This window comes from Eschrichtius robustus, chromosome 1 (genome assembly GCF_028021215.1).
Source record: "Eschrichtius robustus isolate mEscRob2 chromosome 1, mEscRob2.pri, whole genome shotgun sequence".
In the NCBI taxonomy this organism is placed as follows: domain Eukaryota; kingdom Metazoa; phylum Chordata; class Mammalia; order Artiodactyla; family Eschrichtiidae; genus Eschrichtius; species Eschrichtius robustus.
The window spans coordinates 194,225,630-194,238,260 of record NC_090824.1 but is presented as its reverse complement, the minus strand read 5'-3'; the positions used below and the strand labels follow the sequence as shown (position 1 = coordinate 194,238,260).

General features: G+C 41.4%; 1 protein-coding gene across 2 annotated transcripts in view; it reads left to right on the top strand.

The window, feature by feature from the left end:
• ITGA8 (integrin subunit alpha 8) overlaps window positions 1-12,631 on the top strand; it is a 187,594-nt gene that overhangs the window by 94,836 nt on the left and 80,127 nt on the right. For both annotated transcript variants that reach the window (XM_068561963.1, XM_068561966.1), the window contains exons 15-20: window positions 2,018-2,125; window positions 7,434-7,489; window positions 7,906-8,060; window positions 9,700-9,837; window positions 10,329-10,396; window positions 11,970-12,117. In XM_068561963.1, the coding sequence (XP_068418064.1) occupies window positions 2,018-2,125; window positions 7,434-7,489; window positions 7,906-8,060; window positions 9,700-9,837; window positions 10,329-10,396; window positions 11,970-12,117 (673 nt within the window). The remainder of the gene's footprint in view (window positions 1-2,017; window positions 2,126-7,433; window positions 7,490-7,905; window positions 8,061-9,699; window positions 9,838-10,328; window positions 10,397-11,969; window positions 12,118-12,631) is intronic.

Here is a 12,631-nt window from a genome sequence, read left to right as displayed (position 1 = left end):
GGCCTCTATCATCAAGCGTGGACACTAAATTAAGGAACAGAAATACCGAGAATTGGTAGCCTCCAAAAGCAAGAATTGAACAACTGTTCAAATGTGACAGGTCTGGATTTAAAAAACCTGGCCACTCCACACACTCACCCATTTGTAATCTTGGGCGAGTTTCTGTAACTTTCTGAGCCTCAGATTTTTTTCATTGTAAAATGGGCATAATATTTACATTACAAGTTTATTTTTGTTGGAAGGATTAAGTGAGAATCTGCATGTAAAGTACATGGAATAATAAGTAACTGGTAGACAGTGCTACCAATTACTTATTAGATTCTTTTTTATTCTTAAAAGAAAGTTTTATAGGAATGCAAGACACTAGGTCAGGATATCAAGACAAAAGGCAGAGGGCCAACCCAGGTGTTCTGGGCACATAGTACGAACCTAGGTCAACTCCCTGAGGGATTCTAAAGTAGGTTTCCTCAAGTAGGCAAGATGGTCTTCTTCATCAGTCCCAAGACATACTCAGAGGGCTGGTTTATACCAGCCACTCTCCACTTCAGGGGGTAGAGAATCAGGTGATTGAAACTCTCAAAGTACCTGAAGGATGGGGCTGTGTTTGTGGTGGCCGTGAAGTGCACCACTCAGAGCTGATGGAGTGAAATTGACTCATGGTCCCTCCACTGTGCTCTGAATCTACATTTGCAACAAGGCCCTATTTCCCATGAGCTGCTCCCAGCCGATTACTGGACACAACAGGGATACAAATACAGGCCCACCTGGAGCTCCACTAGCAGGCAGATTTGGCTCAAGGACTCCCCAGTGCCCTGGCTGGAGCTTCTTTCCCAGATCCTCTTTCATTTCCTTACTTCTTCACAGGAATCAGACGTACATCACACTCTGACTGCTGGTCCCAGCCTCCTCCCTCCCTCCCCTTTTTCCCTCATCAGTATTTGCCCTAATAAGTGTCTTGTGTGTCTAATCCTGTCTTATCATCTGCTTTTCCAAGGGCTGGAGCTAACACAATATTGAAAAGAAAAATCACGTAACACAGTACAGATAATAGCGCACAGGAGTTCAGGAAAATTCCCATTGGGCGCCATTACGGTAATCATGGAATTGTTTAAACCAGTGCCCTAAACAACACGCTGCCCCAAGGCCCAGCCCTCCCTCCTGTCAGAGGAAAACTTAAGCAACATGGCATCATTTCACACTGTCATCTGGAGATTTGGCTCCCAGTTTTCACATCTTGGCACCAAGCTTTATAAATATTGCCCCATTCCTTTCCCCAGTGACTTACTTTCTTGTCTGATTTATCCTCACTGGGTGGTTGGAATGGAGTTTACTCGGTATTAGACCCTCCCCTCAAACTTGGCCGCACAATAGAATCACCTGGAGGTTTTTTTTTTTTTTTTTTTTTTTTTTTTGACATTCCAGTGCCTGGCCTTGACCCCGGGAGACTGGCTTCTGTTTTAAAGCTCCCGGGGTGCTTCTGTTGTGCAGTCAGGGTTGAGAACCATTGCTCCGCGTGAAGCACAGAATGAGTCAGCTCACCCTCATGCGTTTAGCTCCATCTGCAAAGCTTGTCTAGAAAATGATCAATCAGGGTTAAAAATCACCAGCCAGTATGGTGACAAAATTAGCAAAACTCAAGTACTTACAGATGCAACATGAGTGACTGTAGGATGATGTATTTCCTCATATTCAGATGGGAATATGGACAGACTAGCAGATCCCAGAGGAGAAATCTTTCACAGCCACGTCGCCAAAATACCGTGAGCCCCTCCACAGACAGAGAAGGTCCGTGAATGCGGCTGTGCTTGATGGGCCCATGGCTCCTTGATTTGTATTCATGAGCCACCAGATGTGTCTGGAGGTCGTTGGTTGAGTCTGGAGCCCACCTGTTCACTCAGTGAGGGGAATTCTTGGCACCAGGGCCGGGAATGTTGGCCGTGGCCTCTAGAAGTGGAGTAGTGGGCTTCTGCCTGGCCCCTCTTGGGGCTGGTTAAAACCGTGCGTCTTCTCCTTGCAGAGCGAGGCCGGTTGTGACGGTGGGAGCCCAGCTCCTCCTGCACCCGGTGATCATCAATCTGGAAAATAAAACCTGCCAGATTCCAGAATCGACGGCATCTGTGGCGTGGTGAGTCAGTGTGGGGCTTCCGGCCCTCTTGTGTGAACTCAGATCACCTGGAGATCTGGTGAACATACAGCTTTTGGGGGCCGTAGGCCTGGGATGGGGGCTGAGACTTCACATTGCTGAAGAGGCTCCAAGGGGGTGCTAATGCTGTGGGTCTGTGCACCAAATCTGAGTGGCCAGTTGTTAGTCTCTCAAAAGAAAAATAAAAGGATCTCTGACACGATGCTGATCTTTTGCTGTCATGGGAAGGCCATTTCTCCAATCTACAGCCTCCACGTGCGATGAGAAACAAAAGCACTTGAGAAAATTCCCGACAAAGCAAATCTTGGAGATCTCTTTTAGATTCTTGGCATACTAAAATAAACATTAACCAAACTGAAAATATAATAAAATACCTTGATGCTCGTATTTGCATATGCATATGGAAACCACTTTTCAGACATATGTATTGTCCTTTTTTGTTTTTCTTAAATAGTCAGGCTTGGATTAAATTACTTGGTTTCCTGTGCTGAAAATAGATGTCAGTTTTATAACCTCACATCTGTATACAATGAGACAGAAGGTAAACATGGTAAAAATAGAGATTTTTGTGTCCTCAGCTATATTTCTGTGGCCATGATCTCATCATCAGGAATAGTCCTCTTCCTGGCCTGTAGGCAAACAGGCTCGTACACCTTCTGAGAACGTTCCTTGTGAATCTGGCCGGTCACCCGAAGGCAGTAAGAAATGGAACTTGGCTGTAGCACAGCTCAAGAAAATGCCACTTTGCTTCTCAATATGTAGGTCCTCCAGGGTCAGAAGTCTGTCATATTGGGTAATGCCTTAGGGTATATTCTCTGAAAAATCAACAAACATTTGGAGCATCTGAGATTTACCTCCATTTCCAGATGATATGGTCGGTTCCTGAGAAAGTCAGAATGCAGAACACACCAGTCTAGACCCACTGAAGTTATTCCCAGCCAGTTTCAGCACGTTGCTTATGGCCTTGGACAGGGGTTCAGACTGGAGTCAAAGCCTTTGAGGGTGGTGGATGGGGGTGTGGAGGACCCTGAAGAATTCTTTGAAAAACATCCTTTGCTGGGACCTCTCGGTTCAGGGAGGCCTGTCTTCCCCTTAAGCAGCTTCTGAAAGTAGCTGGGAAATGCCTTGAGCACATTTTAAAATGGTATGAAACCATAAAATACTATAATGAAAACCTGATCTGAGAAAGTATGTGAAAGAGCTAGCTAGCATCTCTCCTAACCCTGGATGAAATGAACATGAAATGAACAATGAGTGCTACTTGGGCACAAGTATTAAAACTTTGGTATTTCGCCCAATAGTCCTCTGTTCGCACATTCATCACTGAATGGACTTCTAGACTGAATTCTTTTTTTTTTTTTTTTTAGTTTTTAAATTTTTATTTATTTATTTATTTATTTATGGCTGTGTTGGGTCTTCATTTCTGTGTGAGGGATTTCTCTAGTTGTGGCAAGTGGGGGGCCACTCTTCATCGTGGTGCGCGGGCCTCTCACTATCGTGGCCTCTCTTGTTGCGGAGCACAGGCTCCAGACGCGCAGGCTCAGTAATTGTGGCTCATGGGCCCAGTTGCTCTGCGGCATGTGGGATCCTCCCAGACAAGGGCTCGAACCCGTGTCCCCTGCATTGGCAGGCAGATTCTCAACCACTGTGCCACCGGGGAAGCCCCCTAGACTGAATTCTTTAAAGCATATGTGTGTGGCACACTCTGGTGTGAAATGTTGTTACGAACTAGATCATCTTTTCTCAGGATTTTTCAGTTTTTGAATTTTTTTAAAAATTTAAGTGTTTTTTAACAGATTGTGGGATCTGTTTGGTTTTATGGAAAGAATATTCCTTTTATTTTTATTTTTTAAAAATTTTTTATTTTTTAATTGTTTTTTTCATGGAAAGGCATTTTATTTTAAATATAGCAGATTGGGAGTTTGGGATCGACATGAATATTACTTTTTAACAAGAAAATTTCCTTCTTTTCACGAACTCTTGTTGCATTAAATCAGATTGCTTAGATAAAATACGATTTGTTACGTGGGCAAATTACAATTACAATTATTTATTTGATTCTATTGCAACCATTTCCTGAAAGATGTTTTATTTTCACATGCAGAAATTTTGAATGGGTAACTCAGAGTATTAGAAGATGGAAAATTAACAGTGGGTTCAGTCTCGAATGTGTTCCTCGGATACTTTTTAAAATTTATTATAGGAATTTAGCTCATTTTTTTCAAAATGATTGAAAAGTGTTTGTTGATTTTCTTTTCTGTAATTTTTGTCTGTATTTGGTATAATCTCGTACTGTACATCTGAAAACTATTAAGTAAACCTCTAACTGGGAAATAGTTCTCCATTTCCCTCAATGTGAATTTCTCTGCCTTTCAAACAGCTGTGTAATTTTATAAAGTTTCTGCTACTTGCATTTCTAAACTAGAAAAAAACAATAAAGCCAATGCATAAATATTCACATAATTGTTATCTAATGAGAAAGATTAAAACTATTTGGTAAAAAAATTATTTTATAAATTTAAAAGTTAATAACTATCCCCTTTTCAAATTTGGAAAAACTTTTCAGATATGCCTGATTTTATGTAAAACCTGATATTTGCCATCACTGAAAGAGTATTGAATTGGTTAGATTGAAAAATGAATTGCTTTGTACTTTTAAGTCCTGTTTCACATTTATCTCATTCCTCCTCTCCCATATGTGGCTACGAGCACCATTACATCACAGGGTCATTATTCTAACCCTTCTTGCATTGGGTTAGGACTAGTATTAGAGGATTTGTAAGGTACTGTCCTGCCTTCTGAAGCACCAGAAGTATAGCCCAACAGTTTCATTTAGAAATTATGTGATGAGGGATCTGGGCTGGTTTAATGGAGTTTTTTCGCTCCAGTCAGACCTATTCATGTTGACTATGATCATAAATGCTAGTTTGAAATTTTAATTCTAATTTAACAATAATTCACAGCTTTCTCTGACAACAAGTGTGCGTTATAATTAGGTATAGACCTGTGAGTGCACCTAAGTATTTGTTATATAAAACATACGATGTATATGTGTGTGTTTATATATAACATAATATAATATAAATATTCTAAATTCAGAATGAATACTTCAGTGAGGTTTTCTTTTTAGATCAGAAGAGAGTGCTTTGAAAGTTATAACTTGGCAACTCTTTTCTGCTAAAGACATCTATAAGCCAAAAAGTTTAGGTTGGAGTGCTATTATCAATAATTCAGTAAGTCGTAGCAGTTATTTAAACTTGTATGAAAAAGTTAAAATCGTCCACTTAATGATATAAAGGTAACAGAAAGGGGGAACTAAGAAGTATAGAATAACACTGACATATAATTTATAAACTGAGTGACCCTTCAGCTGATGACATCGTTTTTCAATCAAATTCTTCTCAAAAGGAGGAGATGATGTTCACATTCATAACTTTATCTCTTCTGCAAAAATTTTTATTGCTTCTCAATTGTGTTAGACAAAATACTGTATGTAAAATTATTTTAATCTATAGATATAATGATAATTTTATTACAAATAGGAATTTATCTTATACAAGCTAATGAGTTTTGTCTATTCAGTATAAGGATGAATAGAAAAACGGTCAACAGTTTTAACACGTACCCAAGTACCTCCAAAAAAGTCAGACACAGAAGAAATTCCAATTTTGAAAGCCAGACCTGCTACAAAATTTAAAGATGTGATTAACTATTCATCTTTCTTGAATTATTCCAATTGAAGTGGAAGTGGGTTGGAATTCATGATTTCTCTGGGGAAGTGGTACAAACACTTGAAATAGCAGAGACATCTCGGAAAACGTTAGGCTTAATGGTATGTGACAAATTACTTACCCTGAAGGGAGACATTGACTGAGGTCACGGGAGCTAGATGAATCCCAGATGTGACACATCTTCATTATATCTGACACAGGAAGCTGACACATAATTAAAGCGCGACTAGAGATTATTTACTCCTTTTGGATTCTGTGGAAATATTCAAATCATACTATTTACTAGTAAAAACGTTAAGGCTGTCATTAAATCATACTTAAGTATTTTCTTACATTTTTACTTTCTTGGAAATGTGAAAAAGCCCAATCTTGAATGCTGGCGCTTAGAGCTTGACATTTTTCCATAGGGAGGTCAGCACATGCAACAGTCAGGCAGAGACCACTGGCCGGTCCTCATTCCCTCCAAGGCCACAGGATAGACCCAAGTGCAGGCCATCCTACAAGCCACAGCAGGCACCTCCCTGGATTGAGTTTAGGGCGTGTTCAAGGCAAAACTATAAAGGTCTCTCCTACATATCCATCCTTTTTTTATTGACCTTATACACTGTATCATTGTGCTTACCAAGCCTGAGACGGTCACTCTACGCTCCCCATTTTCTTTCTTTTTCCCTTCCCTCTTCTGGTGTCTCTGCCTCAAATTATATCCCACTCCTGGCAAGTAACTGCCTGAGTTCTTATCTCCTTCCACGGAGAGTGGATTATGGGTTAATCGTACCGTGATTCTCCATGCCTCTCAGAATTAAATCCAAATACTTTTTTTAAATTGAAGTGTAGTTGATGTATAATATTATATAAATTACAGGTATACAGTATAGTGATTTACAATTTGTAAAGATTATACTCCATTTATACTTATTATAAAATATTGGCTATATTCCCCATGTTGTACAATATGTCCTTGTAGTTTATTTTATACCTAATAGTTTGCACCTCTTGATCCAAATTCTTTAACGTGATTTTCAAAGCCCTGTTCCCTACCTGTTGACCCAGCCAGCCTCCCCATCCTTCTCTAACGCACCAGATTTCTTCAGGTTCCTCAAATTGCGGTCACGTGCTTGCTCACCTCCAGGCTCTGCCACTAGCTGTCCCCCTGCTGTTCTGCCCAATTCTTTACTCCCTGGCACATGGAAGATATTCACATGCATTTCCTGAAAAAAGGCAGCAAGTAATTGATCAATTAATCCACTGATTAAATCAATCGGCCTCTAGTAATATTTTAAGTATTACCTTCCTATGTAATAATGCCACCTTTCTTAATCGTATTAGAATTGTCGGATATATATATGTATATAAATATATTTTTGATAAGTATATATATCAATCAGTAAATATATGCATATTTATTTGTTTGGTCTTGTGTGTGTGTGTGTGTGTATACTAAGAGAAGTATAGAGGAAAAATAAAGCATTCGTTTTATCTGGGGTAAGGTAAAGGAAGTTTGCTACTTCAGATTGAAAAAGTTTATTAACCAATAAATTATTGATTATCATTTTCCCTAGCTTTTCTTTAAGAGTGTGTGCATCTGTGGCAGGCCAGAGCATTTCAAACACAATAGGTGAGCATATTTTCATTTTTCCACTCCTATACCATATTAAGAAAAGTCAACAGTAAGCGTTTCACTGCATAGACCATATAAAGCTTTCAAAGCGCTCTTCATTAGCACCAAGATTTCTATTATAAATATGGGAACTTCTACATAAATAGTCCTTGAATAATTGGTACTGTCTGGAAGAACAGACCTAATTATGGGGGAAATGACTTTTTGTGTAAAACCATTATAAAACAAGTTTTTTAGCTTGGGGAGTATTTTATCAAATCTTTGCAGCTCATGTATTGTTTTTGATCCCAACTATGGAAAAAATGTTTCCTGAATAAGCAAGTTGAAATAGGAATTCATATCTCTGATAAAGCGCTACATTCACTGAATACTTTTCCTTTCTGGATTATATTTGCTTTATGTCTGTCCTTTAGGCCTGACTGCCGAGGTGCAATTAGATTCCCTGAAACAAAAAGGAGCCATTAAACGCACGCTCTTCCTTGATAACCATCAGTCACATCTCGTCTTCCCTCTCGTGATAAAGGGGCAGAAATCCCTCCAATGCCAGGATTTTATCGTTTACCTTCGAGTAAGTGTTCCAGAATCACCTTTCTGGCCTCTAACACTGAAGTCCAAATTCCAACCATTTTTCTCCATTTAAACATCACAGTGGTTCACACAGACCCACATCTATGTTCACTTTATAGGAGGAATCTTTAAGGCCACACACCCCTCTGTTGAGCCTGACTTCAGCCAACCTAATGACGTATTGCTTTTAATTCCTAAGCTGCTTCTTTTTTTCCTTTAAATTGTTATTAGAGTATAGTTGGTTTACAGTGTTGTGTGACTTTCTGCTCCTAAGCTGCTTCTTGTTTTGAATACACTCTTTAGTACTAGTACTAACTCAGGTGGTTTTCATTTCTAACTGCCTCACCCCAAAAAACATAAAAGTTAGACACAATTTATTTGAATTTTTATCCTACATGAGGATGTTTGGCCAGATTTTATCAATGTGCATTTCTGAGCCAACTTAGGAAAAGGGTGAGGCATTCAAAGTCTTTATTAAAAGTAAATTATAATTACATTTTTTTTTTTTTTTTTAATTTATGGCTGTGTTGGGTCTTCGTTTCTGTGCGAGGGCTTCCTCCAGCCGCGGCAAGTGGGGGCCACTCTTCATCGCGGTGCGCGGGCCTCTCACTACTGCGGCCTCTCCTGTTGCAGAGCACAGGCTTCAGACGCGCAGGCTCAGTAATTGTGGCTCACGGGCCCAGTCGCTCCGCGGCATGTGGGATCCTCCCAGACCAGGGCTCGAACCCGTGTCCCCCGCATTGGCAGGCAGATTCTCAACCACTGCACCACCAGGGAAGCCCTATAATTACATTTTTAAAGCAATGTATTTTTACAATAACTCCTAAACCTACCATGAAATAAAAAGCCAAAATGTGTTATGATATCGTTATTTCATCTTCTTACCAGTGGTGAGGTGGTGAAGCCTCTTTTCATTTGGTCTCCTCTTTGAAGGGATATAGTAAGGGAAAACCTGTAGAAAGCAGAGTCTACAAACACATTCTAGAACGAAAAGCTGGTGCACGACCCTCGTGTCTCATTATGACTGATACTGGCACCCAGCTGAAGGGTGGTATGCCCACTCCATGGTTTGGGAGTTCCTGTGTGCCCAGACCTTTTCTGCTGGTGCTACCCCCTCCCTCCCCAGGAAGGTTCTGGTGCTTTTTCTAAGGGAACTTCAGATGTGCTGAAGGTGTTTTGAAGTTCATGCAAACAAGGACTTAAAGAGATGATAAGAAAGGAAGAGAATCGAGAGGTTTCCTTCCTCTGAGCCCAAGGGGACTGATAAATTCTGCCAACCTCATTAAAGTAAAAATCCCAGTTCACGAAAGTTTCAGTGACGTTTACTGTGCATCTGATTTTTAACTGTGCAATTTGACCAATCCGTCTGAGTTGTTGAAGATCTGGAGAACCTGAAGATTGCTTCTAGAAGCACGTATTTCAACGAAGCCACAGCTCTAAATGATTCCAACTCTGAACATACGTTCATTAAACTGGCTTCTCTATGCCACGTCCACAGCATGTGCCTAGGCCCGCTGGGGTGGTAATAACTTCATCGTTCACTCTTAAGGGCCAAAGTCAAGTGCTGCCTGCCTTTCACCAACTAACATCTTGCAGCCATTTTACAGGGCCTTTCTTGAGTTTGTGATTATTTTCCCTAGGATGAAACTGAATTCCGAGATAAACTGTCTCCAATCAACATTAGTTTGAATTACAGTTTGGATGAATCCACCTTTAAAGAAGGTCTGGAGGTGAAACCAATATTGAATTACTACAGGGAAAACGTTGTTACCGAACAGGTAGGTCCTGGCCTGTCTTTGATGGTATATTCTCAATCAGGCCCTGGGCATTGCTCCTGTGACCTTAAGACGAAATCCAGGCCCTTTTGTTTTCATTCCTGCACACACATTTGTAACATTTGGGAGATTTTCTGAACATGTTTCCTGAAACACTGCATCCCTGTGTTTTCAGAAGCCCTTCCCCTTGTGGAACCAAGATTTAATTTGTTCAAAATGTGGCTGTAATAGAAGCAGTACAGCCTGTAATCCTCAAAACATCGGTCAGCGTAGCATTCTTTACAGACATTTCAGAATGAATTGGAATTGGGCTCCTAAGTAAACTAGCCTAAAGGGGAGGTCACTGCCAAACAGAGCTTCTAGCTAGGTAGACTCATGCAGAGTGAAAGGAGAGCTTTGGTTTAACTTGTGGGATCATTCATAATTTTCAAGAGAAAGGATGGGATTCAGGTTTTCCCAGATTCTTCCTGATAACGTGTTTTTCCACAACACAGGCTCACATCCTGGTCGACTGTGGAGAAGATAACATGTGCATTCCTGACTTGAAGCTGTCAGCTAGACCGTAAGTTTAAATAAATAAACTTGTCCATTTTATCTAATGGCATACAGGTGTTTACTTAAAGCTTCTCTGGAGAAAGTATACACTTCCAGCCACTACCAAAATAAGTGCACTGCGTGAAATTTCTGAGCTTGGCTACACTTTGGGTTAGCCTGTGGTTTAGGTCTTTGTCATTGGTGTCAAGTGACACACCCCAAGACTTTGCCTGAGCCGTTCCATCCTTCACCAAAAGCGGGGGGAAGTGTTTTTGTTTGAAGTTAACTCATCTCCGGTGGTTCTGGTTTTGCTCCTCTCTACCCGCCTCAACCCATCCCCACCCCAGGAACTATCTCGCTGCCAGTGTTTGGAAGCTTCTTGGTAACCTCTCAAGGGGACTTTTTCCAAACTTCATAATCTAGCCAGGGTCCAAAGCAATAGCTTTGATTAAGGGTCACAAGTAGGCATTTCCAAATGCTGTTTCAATTTGAAGTTTGGAGTGAATTAAATTTCCTCAAAATACCTCACAATCAGCTATTTGAGATCTTCCTTTATCTGCCTCTTTCTTCCCTCTTATTTTCCACTTTGCGTCACACACAGCTTCCCCTCCTACTTTCTAAACCATCTCTCTCCCTCTCTTCCCATTGCCCATCTTCCTCCTATGGGATGTTTTCAGTGATGTGCTGAAGCCATCTCCTCGTGGCTTGTGAGCCAATTGTTAACTTTTCGGGAATTTTTGCTGGCAGACTGTTAAGTATGTTGGGAGCTTGAAATTGATCACAGTGGGAGGATTTACACCACTGGAATCGGCCAATGCTACACATACTGGTTTTCTTTGTTTCCTTTTGTTTTTGAGAACTGGTTGTTACTTTATTATACAGGTTTTTTTTAAATAAATAAATTTATTTATTTATTTTTGGCTGCATTGGGTCTTTGTTGCTGCGTGTGGGCTTTCTCTAGTTGCGGCGAGTGGGGGCTACTCTTCGTTGCGGTGCGCGGGCTTCTCATTGCGGCGGCTTCTCTTGTTGCGGAGCAGGGGCTCTAGGCGCGCGGGCTTCAGTAGTTGTGGCACGTGGGCTCAGTGGTTGTGGCTCACGGGCTTAGCTGCTCTGCGGCATGTGGGATCTTCCCGGACCAGGGCTCGAACTCGTGTCCCCTGCATTGGCAGGCGGATTCTTAACCGCTGCACCACCAGGGAAGCCCTATTACACAGTTTTGAAACGTTACTTTACATTTACAGTTATTCCAAAGTAGGGGCTCTATTCCCTGAGTTGTACATACAGCCGTGAGCCTGTCTCAGACCCAGTGGTTTGTACCTCCTCCTCGCCGCCCCCCCCCCCGGATGTTGCCCCCTCCTCCACTGGTAACCACTAGTTTGAAGCGCTGGTTGTTAAACATTTACCAGAACACCGCTGGATGTTTTCCTGCCCTTCTCATGCAGACATAGTTTTGATTCCTCTCACCGCCCCCTCATGACGATCCATCTTGTTTTTTTTCCCCAGTGTTGCATGTTTATATCCTCCTCTAAGTCCTTAAATAAAATATCCATGAATCCAGAGGTGCATAGTACCTAATGATTCTTTTTAAACTGCATTTTTAGAGATAAGCATCAGGTCATCATTGGAGATGAAAACCACCTTATGCTCACAATCAACGCGAGAAATGAAGGGGAAGGTGCCTATGAAGCCGAGCTCTTTGTGATAATTCCAGAAGAGGCTGATTATGTTGGGATTGAACGCAGCAACAAGGTAATGCCTGTAGGTGATCTGGAGGAGGAAAGAGCTCGGTGTATTTTTGAAGACAAATCCGTGTTAAGTCATCTTAGCTGAGGATTTCTTCCTCAATGAAAGAAAACAAAATGGCACCTTATTTTGTTAAGCAGAATAGCAACGGCCCAGGAAGGAAGATGGTCTTAAGCAGTATTAATATCTTTCTTGGCCACGGTGCAGAGATAAACTGGCCCGAGATTGGGAGCTGAACCACGGAAGACAGCTGTCCGAAAGCAGCCCCTCATCAACGGGATCCATCCGCTACACTCCCAAGCGAACTCCCACCCTCCCTGGCTGCTTTCTGGTCTTTGAGTTCCTTTATGCTTCAAGCAGGTCCCAGGAGGTCTGGTTTTCATTACTGCTTATGGAGGAAGGTCCGAGCAATCCCAGCTGAGCACTGAAAACAGCCTAGACAGGCACTGGAAAGGAAACACGTTCATGTTTTCTTTTTTCTTGATCCACCTTTTCGGGACCGGGACCAAGAAAAAGTCAG